The following is a 25205-nucleotide window of genomic DNA, read 5'->3' as shown; positions in this document are numbered from 1 at the left end:
ATCAAAAACAACATGTTAATTTTATATCTTACGATTCACTTGAGTTTAAGGTGATCATTTTAAATCCAGTAAAACAGTAAAACAATTAATCATACATATAAACAGTTATAGACAGGGTATGACCCGGCAAAACGGCATGTGTTTATGACAGCCACATGCATACAAGACAAACATTTACATGAGTGATGCATGTTATTAACGTGGCTATAAAGCTTCAGCCAAGGAGCATATAAAGTAGAAGCCAGTAATTAAAGACAACCAACCCTGAAGCTTTACATGTACTTATAAACAACAGCGAGGTTCCTTGAAGCAAGTTTCTTAAATGAACAACAACAATTTTAAATGAAAATCAAACACAATACCAAAGGTTCACCTTCTTGAGTTTGGGCAGTTGATTTAGAGATCGATGATTTTTGTCCCCCGCTTGAAAAGTGGGGGTATTAATTTGGGTTTGTCCGTCCGTCCGTCCGTCCATCTTTCTGTCTGTCTGTAACGCTTTCGTTTTCACACGATATCTCGAGAACCCTTTGAGCTTTTGCAATGAAATTTAGCATAGCAACTCCCTATGCACTAAAGAAGACCCCTATTGATTTTGAGGTCAAAAGGTCAAAGGTCAAGGTCATAAATAAGCAAATTCTGTCTGTTAAAACACTTTCGTTTCCACACGATATCTCTAGAACCATTTGAGCTATTGCAATGAAATTTTACATAACAACTCCCTGTGGCCTAATGAAGACCCCTATTGATTTTGAGGTCAAAAGGTCAAAGTTCAAGGTCGTAAATTTATACATTCTGTCTGTGTGTAACACTATCATTTCCGGGCGATATTTCAAGAAGATTTTGAGCTTATGCAATGTAATTTTATACCAAAACTCCCTAGGACGTCTCTCGCCCCTCTCAAAGTGCCCCGCCCCGTTTGTTTTATTAGTATTTATAGTATTACTTGTCGCTATTTTTAGCGCAGGGGCATGAGGAGAGTTATTGCGTATAAAACAGGTTCTCAGCGGACTTTATGTTCTTATTACATCTATTAGAACTGTTTAATAAAGGCTAAATAAATCAAACACCATGGATTGTGTAAAATTTTGAGAATACCGAACATGAAAACATGTATATATACATGTATGTGACTTCAGTTCTGCATATACTTCACACTCAGTAAAGCGACACCGTGGTGTGGTGGTTATGTCTCTAGCTTCGAATGTGAGAGGTCCCGGGATCGATTCTCGGTCGATCCTTCCTTTCTTTTTTTTTTTTTTTTTTTTTGAAATACCTTTTTTTTTTTTTTTTTTTTTACTAAATGATAGTATTCAGCATGTGAAATGAAAAATTTATGAGGTTATAAAATCATCATTACAGTGTGATAAATATTCCGTATAAAAAAATCTATACACATAATAAAGAATAAGCAATCAAATCTTTATATGCATATTGACATACATGTATTTTATTTCCTTCAGTATACATGTATACATTTAATAATTCTACAAATTCAGTCAGGGGGAGCCGACTTTTTCCCTAAGCGGGGGACACGAATTCTCTGAATTAGCTTGTTGGAAGTGTCATGGTATAAAATTTTGGATTTATCGAGGGAGATACAAAATATTTTAATTTTTAACCCTCTGATAGTCGTTCGTTGTCGAATTTGAAGAAAAGCGACAAAACAAAGGCTTTTTATGCCGGTATATATATTTTTGTGGTGTCCGTCCGTCTGTCTGTCTGTCTGTTTGTCCGCAAAAACTTCCACCTTGCCCATAACTTTTGATTTAGTGGAGCTATGATTTTCATATGTTACATGTGTATCCCTTATGATAAGACCTTTCTTTGGGCACCACCGAATTTGACCTTGACCTTAGAGTTTGGCCCCACTTTTACACAAATATTCCAAACTTTTACTTTGACCATATCTTTTGAACAGTAGAAACCAGAACACTTGTACTTTACATATGTATTCTTTCACTAGATACCAACAACCTTGAACTTTTGACCTTGACCTTGGAGATTTCCGTACTTGTGAAAAAACTTTAATCTTGGCCATAACATTTGAACGGTAAGGGATAGGGCTTTCATTCTTCATTAATCCGTGTGAGAAGACGTTTTGTTGGATACCAAGAAACTTGATCTTTTGACCTTGGAGTTTGACCTACTTTTAAAAAGCAAACCTTGACCATAACTTTTAAAGCGTTAGGGCTAGTGCTTTCATTCTTTAAATATTTAATCCTTGTGACAAGACATTTCATTTGATAGCCAGACCTTTGACCCCTTGACCTTCGAGGTTGACCTACTTTTAAAATTTTTTAACCTCGGCCATAACTTCTGAACGGTTAGGGCTAGGGCTTTCATACTTTGCATATATATTCTTTGTGGTAAGTCCTCCTTGACCTTTTGACCCTGACCGTGGAGACTTTTGAACTAATGAAAAAACTTGAACCTTGGCCATACCTTTTAAATGCTAAGGGCTAGTGATCTCATACTTATGCAATCCTTGTGAGAAGATCATTCATTACCAAGAACTTTGACCCTTTGACCTCAACGTTTGACCTACTTTTAAAAAGCAATCCTTGACCATTACTTTTTAGCGTTCATTTGATAGCAAGACCTTTGACCTTGGAGTCTGACCTACTCTTTAAAATTTTAACCTTGGCCGTAACTTCTGAACGGTTAGGGCTAGGGCTTCCCTACTTTACATAATTCATGTATTTTTTGTGGCAAGACCTTTCATTGGATACCAATGACCTGGACCTTGAAGATTTCCGTACTTATGCTAAAACTTTAACCTTGGCCATATTTCATATTTCACAATTGTATTTCCAATGAGAATACCCTACTTTTGGTACCAGTATATCAAATTTGCATCAAAGAAAAGTTTAATCTTTGATATGTTGCCATACGGGGGCATCAGTGTTTCACAAATAAATACATCTTGTTTACTGACTGAGAGATACCGAACAATCTTTTTAAAGCAAATTTTGATTGCAGGATTTTAAAAATACACGTGATATGGGGAAGAATTCAAAATATCTCTAATTAATAGATTTGTCAAACAGGCCAATATTTTAGCTGTACGTACGTTTGAAACATTGCTCTTAAAAATGACACTAACTTTTGTTCGAAGCACCAAACGAGATTTTTGCCCCCCGCTTGAAAAGTGGGGGATATTAATTTGGGTTTGTCCGTCCGTCCGTCCGTCCGTCTTTCTGTCTGTCTGTAACGCTTTCGTTTCCACACGATATCTCGAGAACACTCTGAGCTTTTGCAATGAAATTTAGCATAGCAACTCCCTATGGACTAAAGAGGAACCCTATTGATTTTGAGGTCAAAGGTCAAGGTCATAAATAAGCAAATTCTGTCTGTTATAACACTTTCGTTTCCAGATGATATCTCTAGAACCATTTAAGCTATTGCAATGAAATTTTACATAACTCCCTGTGGCCTAATGAAGATCCCTATTGATTTTGAGGTCAAAAAGTCAAAGTTCAAGGTCGTAAATTTATACATTCTGTCAGTGTGTAACACTATCATTTCCGGGCGATATTTCAAGAAGATTTTGAGCTTATGCAATTTAATTTTATACCAAAACTCCTTAGGACCTCTCTCACCCCTCTCAAAGTGCCCCGCCCCGTTTGTTTTATTAGTATTTATAGTATTACATGTCGCTATTTTTAGCACAGGGGCATGAGGAGTTATTGCGTATAAAACAGGTTCTCAGGAGTTCAAGTACCGGACGGGGCACTTTTTTTTTTAGAAATACTTTTTTTAAAACTAAATAATAGTATTCAGCACGCGAAATAAAAAATTTACGAGATCTGGCTTGTACAAACTCATAAAATCATCATTACAGTGTGATAAATATTCCATATAAAAAGAATCTTCTATACACATAATAAAGAATAAGCAATTAAATCTTTATATCCATAATGGTATATTTTATTTGCTTCAGTATACATGCATGTATACATTTAATAATTCTACAAATTCAGTTTGGGGGATCCGACTCCCCCCCCCCCCCCCCCCCTCCCCCCGAACTGCGCATGTTTTACTTTTTCCTTAAGCGGGGGACACAAATTCTCTGAATTAGCTTGTTAAATTTTTTTTTCTAATAGTTTTCAATAGTCTATGCTCCCCGCAGAATTTTGAAGGCTTCATGTCAAATTAATGTTTTATTCAAGAACTTTTTACTGGACCAAAATGTAGGTTTTTCTGCTTGATACTACTGGTAAAGGATACAATTATGTTTATGAAAGAATCGTAACAATTAAATTTCACGGTAATGTATACTTTATATATAATGTAAAAAGTTGATGATATTTGTTTTGATTGTGTGATATTTGTTGGGGTTTTTGTTTTGTTTAAAGTGAATGACTATATGTTTTAGATGTAAGTGAATGATTAAATATGTTTTAGTTTTAGTGAATTATTACATGTTCTAGTTGAAGTGAATGATTACATGTGTTGATCAATGAATTATAGTTATATTATTGTGAATAAATAAATTTAATTTACCTCTAAACTTTGCTGATTGATGTTGTTTATTACAAAGGCTTCATGCGTTAGATCTATACATAGATTACAAATCTTTGGAGACAAAAGTTTAAAACTGGTAAATCAAGCGAAATTTGATTTAACAAATGATGTTACACTTGAGAATTCTCTTTTTTAGTGGATGGTTATCGAAGGGTAAAAATTGCTCAGCTGTGTCTTTAAATTCTGTTTTAGATAATGTAAAAATTTTATTGAAATGTGTTGAAGTTGATTAATTGAAATATTTTCATACAATATTAATTGAAATATTTTTTATACAGTATTAATTAAAATATTTTTTATACAATATCATTTTCTTTTCCATATATATGGGAAGATTTCATTGCCTCTTTTAACAATTCCTGTTCTGAAACTTGTTAGTTCTTGTTTTACATAAAGAAATAGATGAAGTAATATGACTTTTTCGTACTCTGTCATGTATCTTTGAAACATTGATGCAAGCAGATGATTACATATTCATGAAACAAAGAAACTAGGGCTTCATAGCCGGCATCAAATAAATGTTAGCAACAGGGGCAAACAAAAAAAATTAGATTATGGAGAGCACAGATACACCGACCTCATAGTCGCATTTACATAAAAGAGGCTCAGATGCCTAGAAACTCTTTTCTGATATATTGCTACACTGGTTAAAACAAATTACATCAGAGAATGTATAGCGTTCAAGGGACATTAGCTGACAACAGATGATGAACCTTGACCGCATATTGAACAATATTGCTATTTTAGACCTTTTATACTAAAGAAAAAAGACAGAGTAGAAATGGGGCGAGCTATCATGACCCAACTCTTGCATGAGCTGCAACAACCTTAATTTCAAATTGTATCACACCCCCACAAGCAATAATATATTCATGGCTCATATCGTGCAGGTTATAGAATTTGCCAAATAATTAAAAAAGTTTAAAAATGTATATTACTGCTTTCAAGCTGACACTCAGGATGTATAATTACCTGACACGGTTTGATGCTAGACCTCAAAATGTACAAGTCTTGTAGCGCAGACTTTTTGACAACAGACACAAACAGAAAAGTAGGTCACCATGACCTACATTTGTATTAATTTATTCTCAATTTACGAATTAATATTATCGAATTCCATTCCAGTGCCTTTGTTTCTCATCTTGGCATTAACGTGAAAATGTAAATTCTAGAAACATTTAAACCTAAAAATACAATGCAAACCCTTTTTTAGAAAAAAAAAATGTTTTGAGGAAGAGGTTTCATGTGAGAAAATGGCAAGTGCGTTAAAGTTATTCATCCCTGCCTTTGTCATGCGGGGGGACAAAAACGTATAGGGGCCCTGATCGATGAAGAATGAGGACTCTTATGTAAAGGTGTCTCATTTACTGCACTCACCATTACATATCAGGCGGTTGCTATAGACATGTCAGACGCTTTGTCCATGATTCCTCGTTGTGAATTGTTTTACGAGTGTTTCGATTGTCGTTAAATTTCTTTGGTTACCATTAAAGCCATTTTCTCGACGCTAATTAGAGGTAAAGCTTCAACTAATTTAAGTATATTGTACAATTATAGGGTTATAAATAAAATGTAAATCTGTGTTCTACGTTGTAAAAATGCTGAGCCTGCTTAAACAAGTCAACTTATCATTTATTTTTGGAATTATTTCTAGTCTTAGAAATTCGCGTTCTTAGCTTTGATGAAATGGTTTCCATTAAAATATCATTTTTCTTAATGAAGATTTTGAGAGCTTTCTCATTAGAAAGAATTTTCAAAAAAACCTCAAGAAACACGAATTTTGTTTTTCTATAAATCCATAATTTCTCATAAACAATCTAGATTTAAAATTAGATAACATACGAGTCCGTGTGTGTTTTGTTAGAAATTTGCAGAATTTGTATGAATTAGAACATGTGAATGTTGCTGTTTAGTAGTATGTAGTTCGGCTTTTACAATCTATTTTAAAAATATAAAATTCAAAATATTTCCTTAATCATATTTTTCAAATTATAAATACGAAAATGGAGACATTGCTTTGTACATTTATTTCAAAAGTTTGTGATCCATAAAGGAGAGGTGTCAATCACATACTCCTGTGTAATCTTCGTCTGATAAAATTTAAAACAAGACCCCTGTATATTCTTTCTGGTTCAATGAAAAAACCTCTATCACCCTTAGGCTAAATATTACGTTCGTGTAGGATAATATGCATTTCCCCAACGCTCCGGGGCCACCTCGGTTTTTAGAATCTCATCCAAAAGACCCATAAGTTTCTCTTTAAGTGTCAAGCGAGAAGGAGCTGATCTCTAGGCGAACGATCTGTCGACTGAGAGATTTTGACGGTAGAGTAGGCGACCATGACAGTAGAGTGAGTGGGCGATCTTGACAGTAGTATGGGATGGATACCTCTTTGAGTAGAGTGACATGGGTGACATTGACGGTAGAGTGATGTGGGCGATTTGACGGTTTGACGGTAGAGTAGGATGGGCGACCTTGTCTGTAGAATGAGTGGGCAACCATGACGGAAGAGTGATGTGGGCTACCTTGTCGGTAGAGTGAGTGGGCGACCTTGTCGGTAGAGTGATAGGGCGACCGTGACGGTAGTATGGGAGAGGCGACCTCAACGGTATAGAGGGATCGGCGACCTCCTTGACAGTAGAGTGATATGGGTGACATTGACGGTAGAGTTAGTAGGCGACCTTGGCGGTAGAGTGGGATGGGCGACTTCTTTAGAGTAAGGTGGGTGACCTTGACAGTAGAGAGCGGGATGGGCGATTAAGGGTCCGAAGCGTTCTCCCCACTTTTTACTCTTATTCTGTAGTCAAATAATTGTGAGTAGGGAGGCATTCCATTTTTATAGTGAATCACAATTTTATTGTGGAAGAAATCGCTTGACGTCAGTCGCCTGCAAACTACAATGAAGTATTATTTTCAGGTAATTGAAAATTGATTCTCCAGATTTTTTAATTGGATTTGAATCCTCTTGGTATTAGTAAATTAGTGTTTTGAATAAACTTAACAGGCATGGCCATTTTATTTGAAGTAAAGGCACTGAAATTTTTTTTCGACATTGTCATGAATTCGTGATTTTTCCAACTGCTTGAATTCTTGAAATGAAGGAAATAATATTTTTTTCATCAAAGTTTTAGTCATAAATACACAATGAAAAACAGAAATACTGAAAAGGAAATTGCAGTTTTCAAAAATCATTGCTTCCGCCTTTCAAAATTTCCTTTTTTAGTCCTTCCTTTTTGCATGAAATGAAATAACAAAATAATTTTGATATTTCGTTTGATGAATTTCATTAGTATTGAATATATGAGAAGCAAATAACATTTCCTTCAAAGGTTTCGCTTCTAGTCTTATAAGAACTTCTAATAAAATATTGTGTTCTGGTAACTACGTGTCTTAGGTTCGAGAATGCACTTTTGTCAATATAATGGAAAAGAAATATTTTAAGCGTAAAAAAATATGATCACCGGATTGAATAATTACAACAACATGCTATTGTCAGGGTTGAAAATTTCACGTCACCCCGAAACGGACATGCCTGTCATGAAACCCAGCTTCAATCAATATTCCGACGAGTAAACTTGAAAATTAATAAAATGAATCAAGGCAAACTAATTTGTCGAAGACATAATAACCATGTTACGACAACACTATTAGGTTTCCCTCCGAGAGAACGGTAAAAGACATTTTGCATGCTCAGCGAAGCCCCACTATTCATTACATTACATGTTTAACCTTAAGTCCATTATGAGTCTAAAATGTCAATATTCCTTGTCAACAGTTACAGTACAATATAGATTGAAGCATCAGTGATTAGAAGATTAGAATTATCCAATCGGTAAGTGGCTATTAGCCTGTCCAATGAATATCTATTGATCGTTTTACTCTTGTCCGGAACTCTACCAACATTGCATATTAGTTTGTTCATCTGGAATAATTGTCTTATCGCTCAACAAAACTACATGTGTGTTCCATAAAGTAAATAAAAAAAGATAATTTATAGAAACATGTAAAATATTTACTTAATTAAAAGAAGTATCTGTTTAGAAAATAAAAAATCATGAGGTACAAGTTCAAAGCTGTTGTCTTTATTAAAATAATGAATAAACCATACTAGTAAATTGCCAAAAAAATTAAACTGCCAATTAAATACGAATTAGTTAACTGTATTTTCTCAAAAATTTTCCTATTGAATTTTCAAAGCGCTCGAAATTTTATTTGTATATGTATGCCACCTTCATCTTAATGCCGTGTATAAGATTTTCACTTCTCATATATGATGGATGCTGAGTGAACATCCGATATTAGAAAGAAGAGACAAATAGTATATCAACATCTGATCTCGTATATACACCCCAGGCTTAGCCAATAATAAAATCATGCTACGATGCAATTTATATAAATCTATTACATTTCATTCGGCATTTTGCCTCCTCATCATGAAGTCAAAGAAAGGTCAATTCATGACTAGTATTTGATTTTTCGGATTTCTTTCAAATGAGAATTTACTTTTATTATTTTTCTTAGGTTGTATTAGTGGTTTTAAGTATCTATGAAACATACATTTTCAAATCTTTACAAATTAAAATACCCGGTAATTCTTTTGGCATATATATAATTATTTGATAAGAACAGATGTTTTAACAAAGTATCTTTTTAAAAAAAGGCATCCTTAAAATATTTGATCAATAATTCGACCATAATCTTTTATTATGAAAAAATATAAATAAACCACTTATATATATCTAGAGACATCTCATTTTGTTAAATAGCAATGGCAGACTCTCAAAAGAGAGAAATGTACTCACCTAGTAAGAGATCTTTTGCAGCCTTTGCTATTGCACCCACACTTGTTTCACTTTTCTCGCGAACATGAACAACCAATTACACACGATGGCAGATAACAAACACTTACCATAGGCGCTTTCTTAAGATTCTCTCCTGCAGCATTGTGAGAACTTATCACTGCATCTATTGTATATCCAAGCAAAATCACTCTATTACATCACGAGTACAGCCGATATATAATTAATCCTTGAACCAATTACTAAAAATTCATTAGATGGTATTTCCTGAAAATATCTAAAACGGAACACCAAAAAGGAAGAGGTGCATTTGATCTCCCGGAAAAAAATGTTTCCGAATATATGAGTTATTTTTCCATACTAGAACCAATGTAATTAAAAGTCGACATCCCTGTAAACTGCGTAAAACAATACCGTATTTATCGTATGTTTCCTTACACTATGTATGGTACTCACTGTTCCTGACTATACCTTACGTCAATAAACGGTGATTGGCAATTCATTCCGGCGTGGCGTAATTTATTTCAATTGATCTTTCTCACCATCTTCTCTGAAAAAAAAACGAATTCTAAAACTCCACAAAATGGGCCCTCTCAGACTGCAATGAATTGTCTCTCTTGATGAAGTGACCTGGTTGGCTGAATAAATTTCGATAGTGACTTTGATCTATTGCTTCTATTACCATGTTCATGCAAGAGAATTCCGTGTTCTGATGTAAGACAGTACGTCTTATTTAAAGATAATAAACCTCATTTTATGGATCCAGCGCTTCATTAACTGCAAGTGATGCCAATTGTTTTAACCTAGTACCATAACAATGTCGTTTCTTAGCATTGCAAGGATACTTATATAAGTGGTTTCTTCCTTTTCCGTGGACACTGATATTTAATTTAACACTGCGACATATAAGTCAGGAAGTTTATGTATACTTTTGAAAGGACATATATTTCCTGGAGTTTGATGGGATTTTTTAATCCTGACCTTATGTCAATCTTAAGTTCCACAATATTGTAGTTTTCTTATTAACTTCTCCCAAAACTTGAAATCCCATTGGAGAATAACGGGATTTTTTTATCCCACCTGAAATCCCACCAAAATCCCATGGGAGAAAAAGTACTGTGGGAAAATTTGTCCCATATGAGAAAAATCCCTTGGTTGTTTCAAAATGGGATTATTTCTCCCATGCAGGACAAAAATCCCACTAATTGATGAAGCTAGGATTTATCCCAGGTGTTTGCATGTCATAAGAGAAATTATCCCACAATCACCTCTTAAATAAATAAGAAATTAAGATAATTAACCTTAAAAAATGATGTTTAATTTCTAGTGCCAAAACAAGATGTAACATGTCCTATGTTTTGGCATGTAATGGGATTTGGTTGGAATTTTGGGTGGGATAAAAAATTCTCCAATGGGATTTTTAGTTTTTTTTAGTTTTATAAAAAGTTATACATGTAAGAAAACTTGTGGAACTTAAGATTGACATGATGAGGCCAGGATAAAAAATCTCACCAAAATCCAGGGTACCTAAAAGTCCGAACTCTGTCCTGTTCGAACTTAATTGTTGCAGTGTTAATTTTTCTCTATTAGCAGTTTATTCTGAGTCTGATACGAGTATTCAGTAACATGATCAAATGTATATTTTGTTGTTTTTTTTAATATGCAACTGAATATTATAAAACACAGGTATCCAACGAAAGAATTTTTTAATGGATGGAGCCTTAAAACACACAATATAAAGAACTGAAACAAGACGACCCCTTTCAACTATAGAAGCCAAGGAATATGATAAGATATGATTAGATGTAATGAAAATTGTGTTAATTTTTTTCTGCTTTGTATATATAGTAGGGCTAATATCTGAAACAAGAGGCCCATGGGCCTTATAGGTCACCTGAACATCATGCAACAACTTTCCAATGATTGAATTTGGTTCATGTTGTAAGCTAGATGTCATGGCATTCACAATTTTGAAAGAGGCACCATTGCTCATCAAAACTGTACACTTCGCAATCGCTTAGTTTGAGTACTTAATACCCATAGACAGGGTGGGGGACAAATAAATGCATTTCAATTAATCAATATTATTCAGCAATAATCAGCAGTGGCCCTACCACACATGAACCCCTGACCCTAGGTCCACACAAGGCACAATTTTTGAAAAGGCACACTTGCTTATCAAAAATTTTTGATAAATACCGAGGAGCAGAGAAGAAGATTTTCAAAGAATTCATGTATTTTCACTATATAATCAATAGAACCCCATCCTTACACCAGAACCCCTTGATCCTGGGGCCATAAAATTCACAATTTTGGAAGAGGTATTCTTGCTCATATGTACTTAGTTTATTCAATACCCAGGAGCAGAGAAGATTTTCAAAGATTTAATGCATTTTCACTATATAATCAATAGAGCCCCGCCCTAACACCAGAACCCTGACCCTGGGGCATTAAAATTCACAATTTTGGAAGAGGCACTCTTGCTCATCATGGTTTTGTTCTTAATTAGTTAATTTGATACCCAGGAGCAGAGAAGATTTTAAAAGAAATGATGCGTTTTCACTATATAATCTATATAGCCCCGCCCTAGCACTAGAACCCATGACCCAGGGGCCATAAATTTCACAATTTTGGTAGAGGACTCAATGCTCATTGCATTAATACCAACAGTTTGACTGCTTGATGTCCAAGAAAAAGATTTTTAAAGATTGCACTAATTTTAGTGGAGTGATTCATGTTACCTAAAAATCTAAGAGATACAATTACTGGGAGGCCAAAAACCAATATTACCTGTATTACAATATATGGGAGACAATGAATAAATTTCATCAAAACAGGGAGCAAAAAATAATTCTCAAAAACAGTATATAGCTAGTGGTACTTTATATGCGGCTGTTGTTTTTTTAAAATTTGTTTTGTCGAATGGAGTAAAGCATATATAATTTTTTTTTTCTTCAATTTCTTTAACTGAAGATATATTTTAAAATACTATTAACAAATATATATAAATATATTTTATCAAACGTCGAAATTACCACTCTTTACAATTTTTATATCCATGGCACCTGATCCCACCTCTGACGTTTTGGAGCTCCGTGTTTGCTCTGCTCCTATTTCGTATTGTTTTATGGACTTTTGATGTGGAATACTGTTCATTATCTCCATATGTTTCATCTATCCAAGCGTTATGGAGAATTAAAGAAATTAATATATTGATATTATATACAAAATGTCGCATCGATTAACTTTGTGCTCAGGGAGATGTGAATATCAATAGATTAATTCATTTATGAAAAGGAGATTAGCAACAAGTACTCATTCTATCCGACAGGTGAAATATCATACATAAAGCATTCACAGGCTATAGTAAACTCAGTGAATGTAAATACATGTAATTATATAGAAAAGAAACTCAACTAATGGCCTATTTACAATACGATGTATTACATAAAATGGCTACATATCTTACACATGCAGTGAAGATGTTTCATCGATTTTATTTTATGAACGTTAATGCAGCTTATACGCAATAATGTTAAAAATTATTTATAAAATTGTAATATCTGCTGGTGATTCGTAAGAAGATAAAAATAAATCAACAAATAAGAAGACATACAGATTTGATACATTTTTAAACAAGAAACTCTTGTTCATTTCAAAATATCCAATATATCTTTTAAGTATATATAGAAAAAGTAATTAATTTACTGGAAACTGAAATAGTGCTAATGGTAAGTTAAGGAAAATATGCCAATCACGAATCTAGAGACCCCCCCCCCCTGAATTTTCAAATAAGTTTTTTCACGTTTGGGAAATGCTTGGACCTTTTTTTCTGGGTTGGAATTTTTTTTTACTCTGGTGGATTCCACCCGGAAAAAATTCTTTGATCCGCGCCTGTATGCAGTGTGGGGGGATTTCTTGATAAGAGTAAACTAATAACCATCTACGACTGGGTTGAGAAGTTTGTTACTGAAAGTCAAACGTTTTGTTAAAATTTTAAAGATTTCCTAATTATAGAATTCCATATACGACAGCCAACTGCTTATTGGCAACTGCTTAATTACTGCGAACTGCCAGCTTTTTGCATAAACTATACAAGTGAAACAATGTACAGATACGAGAAAAACAGAGGTTAAAAAACGAACAATCAAACAAAAATCGAGTGCAGTAATTTATTTGTTACTTTTCAAGTCATTTATACATGTAATGAATGTCATGAATATAGAAACACATTCCCAATTTACAATGGAGAATAAGAATTTGGGAGACTAAGAACTTGGGATTGGAACTACATGAAGAAAAAGATTTGATTGAAAAAGGACAAAAAAGCCTGTATAATCCTTATTGCATTGAAGTAAAACTAATTATTCGTCCATGTGGAATTCGCAGAAAAATACGATACCTTATATATATAGATAAAAGATTAAAAATACTAATTACATTCTAATTAATTAAACCTGCATCCTTTCAAGGGAAAATGATAGATTATCGATCTCCTCTGTGTAACATAGATTAAAGACTTTAGTAAGACTTACATTCGTATTAAATTTGATTTTTATCTCTTGAAAATTATTTTTGATCTGCGATTCAAGAGAGATCCGAGACTAGCTACCTTGATAAGATCTTTCATATTTTTATAATCTTGCTCGTCGGTTGAAGATTATTGATGCTTATTGATTACACTTGGTCTTTTATTTCAAAAAATCGATATCAATTTTTGACGTCGTAATTGTTATTGAGGCAAAAGCTATTACCCTCAGTAGAAACTTGTGCCTCTTTTATAGTGTGGCTCCCCCGATTATTGCGATATAAAATAACTAAAACTGAAAAAATAAGTCAGTAAAGAGTATGTTACTTATTTTCCCATCTCATTAATTCTTAATTTTTGCAACAAAGTGTAAGTGGCACCCATGGAAAATAATGAAAATACTGTCTTGTAAGTAAACATTTTATCTCTGAAATCTCAGTCTATGTGTTCTCCCTCGTGTGACGCAAAGAATTAAATAAGATAGCCATGATTGATTTGGTTTATCTGCAACAAAATATATTTCCACAAAGTTTCTGAAAATATATTTTGTTTTAACGTTTATTTTTCTTTTGCCTTTGTAATAACAGCTACAACAGATAAATCGAGAGTCTATGTACGTCTAAAAAGCATAACTCCAGGGATGAATTTACTAGGGAGTTTCCCTCATACCAAAGAGCAAAAGACCCATGGTTACAACGTTCACCTGTGAATTTGGGACCAGCTATTCTGTTCTCAATAAAATAGATTTTATTTAAAAGATCACTCTTTCATTTCAAAAGATTAGCTCCATATCGTACACTAAAGTCTAGACAACAGGGATCCGTGGTAAAATCAAAGTTGAATCCACACAGCATCGGGATGCATTAATAATAAAACAATCAACATGACCCTGCTGTTCTGGAGAAAATGCAGTATGTAAAATTTAGACCAGTATTAACTCCGGGGCTTATAACATTAAAAAAAATCATTTTAAAGAAGGTGATTTAATTGATTATAGTGGACTTGTAACTTATGAAAGGATTTCTTTCTATATATATATACATTGTATATCTCACTTGTTAAACTTTCCCATTGCAGCCTCTACCTCTTCCCAATGGCCTTTTGTCTAAACAAATTTGAATCTAAGCTATCCAACACTTACCTAAAAGTCCTTCACTGTATGATTTAAACAAATTTGTAACTACACAACCTGAAGATGATTCCGAACAAATAAGACAAATACTGGTTTTGTTGTTCTTCAGATTCATGTCTTATATACTCCTTTGTTAAAATTGACTGCTTATTACCCCAATATAAAATGCAATTTTAATAGAATAGAATCCAAACCCGTTTCATAAGTATTTATTTCATATTCAATTTGAATGCATTTCAATACCAAGAAATTGTCATTTATCTTGGTATTTTACGTTACAAACATCTATACATGCATGTATATGAGAAACAGCCAATTCATTCGGTTCAATTTTTTTCTGTTTTTTTTTTAATCATAACAGGTTGCAAACATATCACAGTATCAATATTAACACCACATTAGATATTAGTATATAAATACTAGTACTGCATGTAGTTGAGTGTAACATTGAAAATTTTCACCCCAAGAAAACCATTGTCAACTGAGGCGCAGCCTGGGTTGACAATGGTTTTGGAGGGATGAAAATTGTTAATGTTACACTCAACTTACATGCAATATTTATTATATTATACTGAATGTTTAATACAAATACATATTATAGTGAACCGTGCGCGCATAAATTCTGCGCAGTCGCTATTTTTTGGAATATCACCCTTCTATGGTTGGCCGTTCTACTCACAATTATTTATTTTCGTCCACTAAAATTATTTTTACTGTAGTAAAAATAGAACACTGGCCATTGCTACTCACAATTAAATATTTTCACTCCAGTAAAAATATTTTTACTCCAGTAAAAATAATTTACTCCTTTACTGGAGTAAAAATGCAATGTAGCCATTTAACTCACAATTTATTAATTTTACTCCTGTAAAAATATTATTACTGAAGTAAAAATATAACACTGGCTATATCTACTTACAATTAAATATTTTTACTGAAGTAAAAATTAACCAATCACAGTCCATGTAAGAAATTCGGTGACCCACAGGTCAACAACGAAATTGACCTAAAATATAGTTCATTTACAAACATTTAAGCCATACTTCAATATTTAATCTAGCTATAAACAAATACAAATTTCACCATTACAATACAATTATTTTTTTTTATTTTCATTTCAAAGAAGACCTTTTGGGGTAAATGGGAGAATTATTGAGTGAGAATACAAATTACCTGAAACCACTAGAGAAATCCTGGATTAAATACATAATTATTTAAGAAATCCTTTAGGTTTAACTTGGTCTTTATATACTTATCTTTCTTTATTCAATTTTCCTAAAGACTATATTTACAATGTAGCCTGAGTTACATTTACACCACATGTATACACAGTATTGTGTGCTAAGCCTAGAGGTGTATTATCGTTGATTAAATTTTTACTTTATCATATTATTTTTCCCCTCGTTTTTGCACAGAATATAGATATCAGAAAGTAACTGATATTGATCTATATCTTCTTATCTTGTTTGAACATATGTCTACAATACCTACACTGTATACGATACATTCGAAATTATCTAGACTAAAAATACTATAACTTTGGAAAGAAAAAAGACACATAAGAAGGAAAAAGCTGCTAAACGCACACAGTCATTGACTGTGTGTTTATTTCTTCTTACAAATTCCTCTTTCATATTTTCCTTTTATTTGTGATGTCTTACGTATGTCATGCCTCTATTTTCCTTGTTTTAAGTTTCATAACATACTTTGCTATTGGTTGATTTTTACTCCAGTAAAAATATTTAATTGTGAGTAGAAATGGCCAGTGTTAATTTTTTAATGCAGTAAAAATAATTTATTTGTGAGTTAGATGGTCAGTGTTATATTTTTACTGCAGTAAAATGAATTAATTGTGAGTAATGTGGCCATAAAGTATTCTTACTTCAGTGACAAAGTAAATGATTTTAACTGGGGTAAAAATAATTTTACTGGAGTAAAAATATTTAATTGTGAGTAGCAATGACCAGTGTTTTATTTTTACTGCAGTAAAAATAATTTTAGTGGAGTGAAAATAAATAATTGTGAGTAGAACGGACAACCATACCCGTCGTCAAGCAGTGTTGACTGTTGCTACACTGGAGGACGCGGCTTCATTATTCAGCGGGTGATAGTGTTTTTTAACAAATGTTTCTCGACCAATCAGATTCAACTAATTTACATGAAATATTACTAAATAACGAACAAAATCAGCTAAACCGTGATAAATATTACTTCTTATCTGAGCAATATTACTAAGGACATCATTTAAATATAAAGCATAGATTTCAGTACCGTCTATGTAGAACATTTTTTTCGGAGAATTTTTCATGTTGTTTTCTACTTTTCATCTTACATTTATACAAAGTAAAGCAAATAAATGCTATCAAATTATTAAAAAACAAAGTTTTCCCCCTAATTTCGTATAAAAACTGGGGTCAGTTATCGATCTTATATAAATTTTCATCAGAAAGAGCAAATTCTTCTTGATGTAGCTGCAGAACTGTAGCTCTTCGAAAAAAAAATTGACAGACCGGAGAGCTACAGTGCCACCCATTGAAAAAACTGTATATTTATTGCACACAAAAAAGGTGTGCTGTTTCTCGATTTATTTCTTAGTGTTTTTTAAACCGTCATCTCAAAATATTACTAACCGTGTGTTTCTAACATATTTTTTCACTGTTTGTACAACAAAACATTGCTTATAATTGATGTTAGTAGCCCTCCTAGCCCTGAAATTGAGATCATCGAAAATTTCGTCTACTTACATTGCCATTTTGGTTTGAAAGATAATTCTGTCTAACGTGCTTCGTGCAGATGTCAATTAGGAGAGGTATTGATGGAGAAGTAAGGAATTGTTTGAAATTTAGCTTTTTTGCAATTGAGTAAAGAATTTGGAAAAACTGATGTAGAATCAAGCGCAAATTTTGTGCGCAATATATATATGTTTTTTTCAATGGGTGGCACTGTAGCTATCTGGTCTGTCAAAATATTTTTTCGGAGAGCTATAGTTCTGCAGATGTAGTTTTTTGTATTAATTTTCAATCGGGTTCATGATACACGAATGTTTTTCTTACTTTCGTTTAAACAATTTCACCGAAAAGATATGGCAACGGCAAACACGGAAGAGGGAGAAAATTTCGGTTTGGCGGTATGTTCTATATGCATGGGACAATACAAATTACCAAGATGTTTACCGTGTTCACACACGTTTTGCCAAGATTGTTTATCGACTTATATAAAATCCTTATGTTCTGGGCGCGATTCACCACTTGGATTTCCTTGCCCTCTCTGTCGCGTGTTCATACCTGCACCAGGTAGAATGGCTCTGTATTCTTATAATGATTGGGCAGTCAGATTCCCTAAAAACAAATTTATTGCTACAATTGCTGAAAATTATTCGAGTTTGGGGGCCATTCTGTGTAGTCCTTGTGACGAAGACGGTGAGGAGGTGAAAGCTAATAGCTGGTGTAAGGAATGTTCTGAGGCGCTTTGTGCTGAATGTGTTAACTGTCACAAAAAAGCACGTCCATCTCGTCATCATGAAGTATCTTTACTCACTGATATGCAAAAGCCAATGTCCAATATGTATGAGTATCCTGCGTCAGTTCTAGAAAACTGCGAGAATCACGATGGTCGAAGATTGGAATTGTTTTGCGAAGCTCATCTTGTTCCATGTTGTTCCGTTTGTGTAGCAAAAGAACATCCTAGCTGCAGGTGTTTCTGTCAGATAGAGGAATTCTCAGATGAACTCACAAATTATATTGGGTCTTCAAAGGTTCAAATATTGCAAGATGATGTAGAGCAATTACAAGACTTTTTCGAAAGAATAATAAGAGAAGAAAAGACTAACATTGATGAGATCGATGATCTTTCTGACAATTTTTCAAAAGAAATTTCGAAGATGTCCTCGAAAATCATTGAGGCTGTTAAATGTCTGGAAGAAACACACTTAAATGAACTCACAAAAGCCTCAAAGGAATCTAAATCAAAGCTTCAAAAATCCATTGATTCGTTTGAGCAGAGGCCACTTTTTCTTCAATATTGGAAAGAGTCATTGCAGAAGAATTTGTCAGATAAAGAATCGTCAAAAAATAAATTAGCTTTGTCATATTGCAAAATGAAACAAATTCATGAACATTTGATAAATCTGGACAATGCAAAGTTAAATATTCATATAGAAACCAAATTACTAGATAATTTACGAAACCTGCTCGATTCATGTCAACTTGCTGAAATATTTGTACAGGAATATAAATCATTAGTACCGCAAGATTATTACAACATGAAAAATGCTACGGTAAAAAAGATCTCGGAATTTGAGATTCCTGCTGCTAGGTTTCATGGTGGTATATTTTATAAAGATGACCAATTATTATTAGCAGACATGAAAAGGTGTGTTTTGTGTAATTTTGATGGTGTTGTTTTGAGAGAGTTATATTTACCAGGATCCCCGTGGGATGTGTGTTCCAACAGTGAGAAAGAAGTACTTGTATCACTTCCTCAAGAAAAGAAAATCGTAAAACTTGCTTCGGATTTGTTTGAAGTTAAGGAAACTGTGGATGTTGGTTGTCACTGTTATGGAATATCGATGCTTGGATGCACGATTGCTATTGGGGCTCGTGATTCTGTGGAAATTTTTCAAAACTTTGCAAAAGACAAGTCTATAAACTATTTAGAAAATACTGACGACGTAGAAATAGACAGTGAGAACAATGTCATTTTCACAAGCTACTCAAAAGACACAGTCACAAAACAAGATATGGAAGGGAACATCTTGTTCACATATGAAAATAAGGATCTGAAACGCCCTTATGGATTAACAATAGATCGAGCAGGATTTATTTATGTAAATGGAAGCAGGAGCAACAATATTCATATATTATCCAGAAGTGGTGAGAAGGTAAGAATTCTAGAAGGCGTGGAAAACCCAAGGTGCATAAAATTCCAGGACGGTACCAACAGATTTTTTGTTGGTGAAAGTAGAGGCAAAGTGAAGATATTTGAATTAACAACTTCTCGATAAATGAGTAAAATACTGTGAAATTTTTTTTTGGGGGGGGTGGGGGTGGGGGGTTATTTTTGTTGTTTTCAAGGTATGAAGAGACCCATGAATTTATGACAACCACGAAAAGTAAAATTTCGTATGCTTTACTTCTAAACGTTCTTAAACATCGAAATCAAATCCTCACAAACTAATACATGTATTTTTTCCTCAAACCTCGAAAATTCGTCCCTATGAAATAAGTGATTTTACAGTAGTTCTTACATTTGATAATATTGAATAATATAGTAAACTAATAAACTCATTCTAGCATACACGTACATACCGAAGAGACCAAAGTATTCCTCATTTTGTCATTTATCTTGTATACATTAAGTATAAAATCTTGTGAAGTAAAATAGGCCTAATTATTTATGGAAAAAACTTGTTAATTAAATAAATTGTATATTTACTATATGTCTTTGTTCTTATTCCATCAGTTTATAATTTCAGGATTCGCTTTACTCTAATTTTAGTTAAAATTTTCGAAAGGAAAGTGATGAGATCGGTCTCTTTGCCAAAAAACAAAATACAATTACTAAGTATATTGAAACTATAAAATAACTTGATAATTGATTTTCATTTGTTTGATTGAATAACTTTGAGCTGCAATTCAAGAGAAATCGAAGACTAGCTAATGCGATCTGTAAAATTTGATATTGTAAAAAGAGGGAACTGTCGTTTTTCGAGGTGACGTAAGTCAGCCTCGATAGCTGCTCTATAGCTTAATGGCGGACCCCTTTGATCACTACCATTTACATTTTGTTATTGATCTTCGATCTTTGGGACAGATCAGTAATCTTGTTGTTAAAATATGATACCTTAGAAGGCAAGGATCAAATCAGAGATAGGTTGCTAATATGTAAACAATAGCACTTGCAAGATTGATTGGAAATATTAAAACGTTAATTTTTATCAGTTCTCTAAGAAATATAGTCCCCTGATTATACATGTATTAAAATCAGAATTTCAGTCGCAAAACAAGATCTACAATGCATTTAATTTAATTTCCAAGCAGGAAGTAGTGTTTTTATGGATTTACAAAAACTAAATACAAGTTCCTGAGTGGGAATAAGATATGAAGTATCCCTACGCTCTGAACTATTTTAGCGAGGGTAAAATGTAAACAACTGGCTGCAGCAGGGATCGTGACCTACCTGTATGTGTATTGAAAGTCGATCGCAGGCAAGGGAGAGAACAGAACAGTATACACTGAAACAAAACAGAAGGAAGCGTTCTGCTTGAATTGAAACATGCAATTAAATAAATTTGGGGTTAACATAGAGGCGTTTGCGGCGCAATAGTCCCCATTGAGCTCCAAAATTCACCGTAAATTATTATAAAAACGAAGTTGTTTTCGCACTTCACCGTAAATTATCACAAAAGCGAAGTTATTTTCACCCTTCTGTTTTTGTAATTCATTAAAAAAATCTGTTTAGAACCTAAAAATATCGTCCCGATCTTATAAATCTGTTTGGTGCTATCACTGTTGAAAAAGGTGAATAACAGCGGGGCACCTGTACCTATTTCGCTACATGCTAATGAGTAATGACCACTTCATCGAATACTCTGTTGGAACTCCTCTAGAATTTAGGATTCCGCATATGAAAAATTACATTGTTACACGTTATTCACGACAAAACGCAACGTTAACACAGCTAAACATCTATTGATGTCATACCGAAGGTAGATCATTTCTATTGTTAAAACGATTGAATCATGCTGTAAATAGAGACATGCATGTAAATTTTAGAGCTATTAATTTAGTTTACATTATAATTTATACTTGTAATAAAGTTGTTATTATGTGGTTTCTGTTACCGGTATTCATAATTTTAAGAATTTACAAAAAAGAAAGTTATTATAAGGAATTTGAAAATGAACTTTGAAGAGGATGTAAACACTTTAGATTGATAATAGCGAATAATTTGTTTTCAAGCTGTTACAGTAGACATTTATATGCCTTGTAACTGGAAAATTTGAAATAATATATTTTTAAACTATACATGTACCTTATGCTAAGTATTTTAATTTGATAGTTATATTTTAAATCTTAAAGCTAATAATATAGATTTTGATTTGATGGGCGAATTCAATCCCCTAATCTACTATTTGGAAAGTCAAATTTTAAAATGCAGAATTTATACTTTTCTTTAAAATGTCAAACTGGGCCTGCTCTTGGCAAAAAAAAATACTAAAGAGAGGGTGTTTGATCGTATGAAATGCTAGCTGCATCAATGTTAAATGTTGTTTCCTTGCTCCGGGGCACTTTTGATCTAATTTCACTTTTACTTATAAAGAATTACTAGTACATGTATTTGTAGAAAAGTGAGACTGAGATCAAGAGTGAGCTCATCTAAGTTTTATGGCCCCAGAGCCTTCATGCTGCAATTTCAAAAATATATGACACGTACATTATTTTTTTCATACAAAGTTCATGAAAAGTTTAACTAAGGGGGGTTCTTTAATACGTTGGCATATTGTAGAGAACCTTAGTGACAGAGTTAGGATACATTGGACAAAATGATACTGGCAGGATACTTATTTTATTTAGTGTTTTATGTAAGCCCAGTGTCTGCACTTTTTTGTTAATATCAATAAATATAATGTTCATCCTTATTACTGTGTAACTAGCTGTAAATCTGTATCTCTTCAAAAAAATATTTTGACAGACCGGAGAGCTACAGTGCCATCCATTGAAAAAAAAAAACTGTATATTTATTGCGCACAAAAAGTTGTGCTTAGTTCTGGATTAGTTCTTCCAAATTCTTACCTCAATCGCAAAAAAGATACATTTTAAAAAAATTCCTTACTCCTCTATGAAGTACTCTCGTAGTTGACATCTGCACGAACTGCGTTGGATTGAATTATTTTGCAAACGAAAATTGCATTATAAATAGACGATATGTTTGATGATCTCAATTTCAGGACCAGGAGGGCTATTAAAAATAATTTTAAGGAACGTTTTGTTGTGAAAACAGTGAAAGAATATGTTAGGAACACATGGTTAGTAATATTTTGAGATGACAGTTTAAAAACACGGAGAAATAAACAGAGAAACAGCGCACTTCTTTTTGTGCAATAAATAAACAGTTTTTCAATGGGTGGCACTGTAGCTCTCCGGTCTGTCAAATTATTCAGAGAGCTACAGATCTGCAGCTACTGTATAACAAGAAACAAATCAAACTATAATTTGAAGAGAAATGCGAGGTATTTTCCTCCTATGGTGACGGGTACTGAAGGATAACTATTCACTTTAGTATAGTTAGTATAGTATAGTTAAGTTCACTTTTTATACATCATATAAGTTACAAAATGCATTGTCGTGTTGGTCACTTTTTTCTTTCCAGTGATTTTCATTGGGATTTCTCCTAGATTAAAATTTTTGTATATGCCAGTTACTTGGGGGTGAATTTCAAATTTTTCTGGAAGACGTCACCTCGATTCAGTACTTTCAGTACTTTGATTTTAATAGTTAATGATAAGCAACTTGATATATTTTAATATGAAAACATAACATTTCAAAAATGCACTTTATGGAAATAAATAAACTGTGTATCTCGTAATTATAAAGGGAAAGAAAATTCTGATGTAGTATATTATTTAATGTATTAATAACGTTTAATTCTAAATAGCTTCTCCCACTTCAATTCCATACACCAAAAATTAAGCTTATATGCATAGAACAGCCCGGTCCTCTGGGCTGTAATTAAAGATGAAAAGACAAATATTGGTCATATATCTGACAATGTTATGAAAGAAATTTCACAGATGTCATTAAGTATTCAAACTGTCAAATTAAGATCTAGAAGAAAAACATGAGTTTGGAAAAACATTCTCAAAATGTTAAACTGACCAACTGATCAAACAAAACATAATGGTTTAATGGTACACGAGATACATAAAACATTAAACAAATTTACGAAAGGTATCAGAGATACATACTAATATTTTATAGACAAATATCATGAATTATTAATATATAAATCGTCCCAATACAATTAAAATGAAAGATATATATTTAAGAATTTACTATTTTAAAGAAAATAGAAAGTATTTTGTATCTGCAAAATTTGGTTAGTATTGGTTGCGTGTTAAAAAAGTTATTAACATTGTCTTCGACTTTTTGGGACAACCCTCGTACATCAAAATATAATATTTCATGACGATTTCTTGCATACGCAACTGGCCAAATTAATTTAACAAAAGAAAAATCTAATTAAAAATCAGGTCAAAAAAGAGGAAAGGTCAACACATGTACTGGGAAGTACTAGACTTTTTGAATGAAATTATCCAACTTAAAAAAAACGATCATTATTTTTTTGAAATAGTATGTCACGGGATTGAAATAAATATTAATCAGAATTAATAAGATATGAAAGATGAATATTACATTTTGGTTTTTCAGATACTTCAGTTCCAGTGTCTTTTTTACCTACCACCAGTATACACAGGTCCAACTTTCTCTTATTGTAGTAAAAATCTCTTTATAACCATGTGGTCTGGTTCTTATAGTATCACTTTCAGTGATAAATTCAACCGATTATTTCTTTTATTCCTAACAATACCTATATCCATAGTGGAAATTTCAACAACTTAAACATAATTGTACATCTTTTCTAAGCACAAAAGAGTAAATCTACATTCACAAGCATAAAAAACATAACATCCAAGTAACGCACATATATATACATGTAAATTCATATGTGCATTGTAAGTGAGTTTTTGATTTTGATGATTTATGTTGCCTTAGAAATTTAAATTGAAAATTCTGTAAAATTTTATTAAAAGCTACTCATACAGTTGTAGTCTTTTTGCAATCTTGCCTCAAAAAGAGACTTAATCAAGGATCATTATTCTATTTATTGATTTTGTAAAGTTTTAAGTATCAACTGCTACTTTTCTCTTTATTATAAGTACAAATCAGTAGAGCTACAGTCTCAACAGAGACTTCTGGTTAAATTTTGCAGTCATTGTTTTCAAATTGTTTAAAGAGCTTGAATTTGATACTTGCAGACCTATGGTCATCAAAATTTGTCAGTTGTTGTATCTTGGGTCCTCAAACAATGTCAATCAAAAGTAGGTTACTATGACCTACTTTTGAAATGTTATGGCTATATTCAAATATCTCTGGTAATAATTGGCTTCTTATCAACAAACTTTGTCAGTTAATGCATCTTGGGTCTTTGGAGAACATCAATC

At 32.9% G+C, this 25205-nt stretch overlaps 2 protein-coding genes across 4 annotated transcripts in view; one reads left to right on the top strand and one right to left on the bottom strand.

Annotated features, from left to right (window-relative positions):
• Positions 1-9867, bottom strand: part of LOC134236221 (small conductance calcium-activated potassium channel protein 2-like) — an 88121-nt gene extending 78254 nt beyond the window's left edge. The window contains exon 1 of one of the 3 annotated variants that reach the window (XM_062718381.1): positions 9434-9867. The gene's annotated coding sequence lies outside the window, so the exon portion shown is untranslated. The remainder of the gene's footprint in view (positions 1-9433) is intronic. The other 2 variants (XM_062718379.1, XM_062718380.1) reach the window with 2 other exon arrangements.
• An 8165-nt stretch (positions 9868-18032) lies between these two features.
• LOC134236223 (uncharacterized) lies at positions 18033-19985 on the top strand. The gene has a single exon (XM_062718385.1). It carries the CDS (start codon positions 18066-18068, stop codon positions 19983-19985), a length of 1920 nt encoding a protein of 639 aa, XP_062574369.1. The 5' UTR covers positions 18033-18065.
• Positions 19986-25205: the final 5220 nt, after the last annotated feature.

This window comes from Saccostrea cucullata, unplaced genomic scaffold (genome assembly GCF_032062105.1).
Source record: "Saccostrea cucullata isolate Sc308-1 unplaced genomic scaffold, CSIRO_AGI_Scuc_v1 ctg172, whole genome shotgun sequence".
Taxonomy (NCBI): Eukaryota; Metazoa; Mollusca; class Bivalvia; order Ostreida; family Ostreidae; genus Saccostrea; species Saccostrea cuccullata.
The sequence above is the reverse complement of the archived record's forward strand: the minus strand, read 5'-3'. Positions and strand labels throughout refer to the sequence as shown.

What these genes read in the sequence shown, in the direction of transcription:
- LOC134236223 (XM_062718385.1), top strand. Translation starts at nt 18,066, where the DNA reads ATGGCAACGGCAAACACGGAAGAGGGAGAAAATTTCGGTTTGGCGGTA.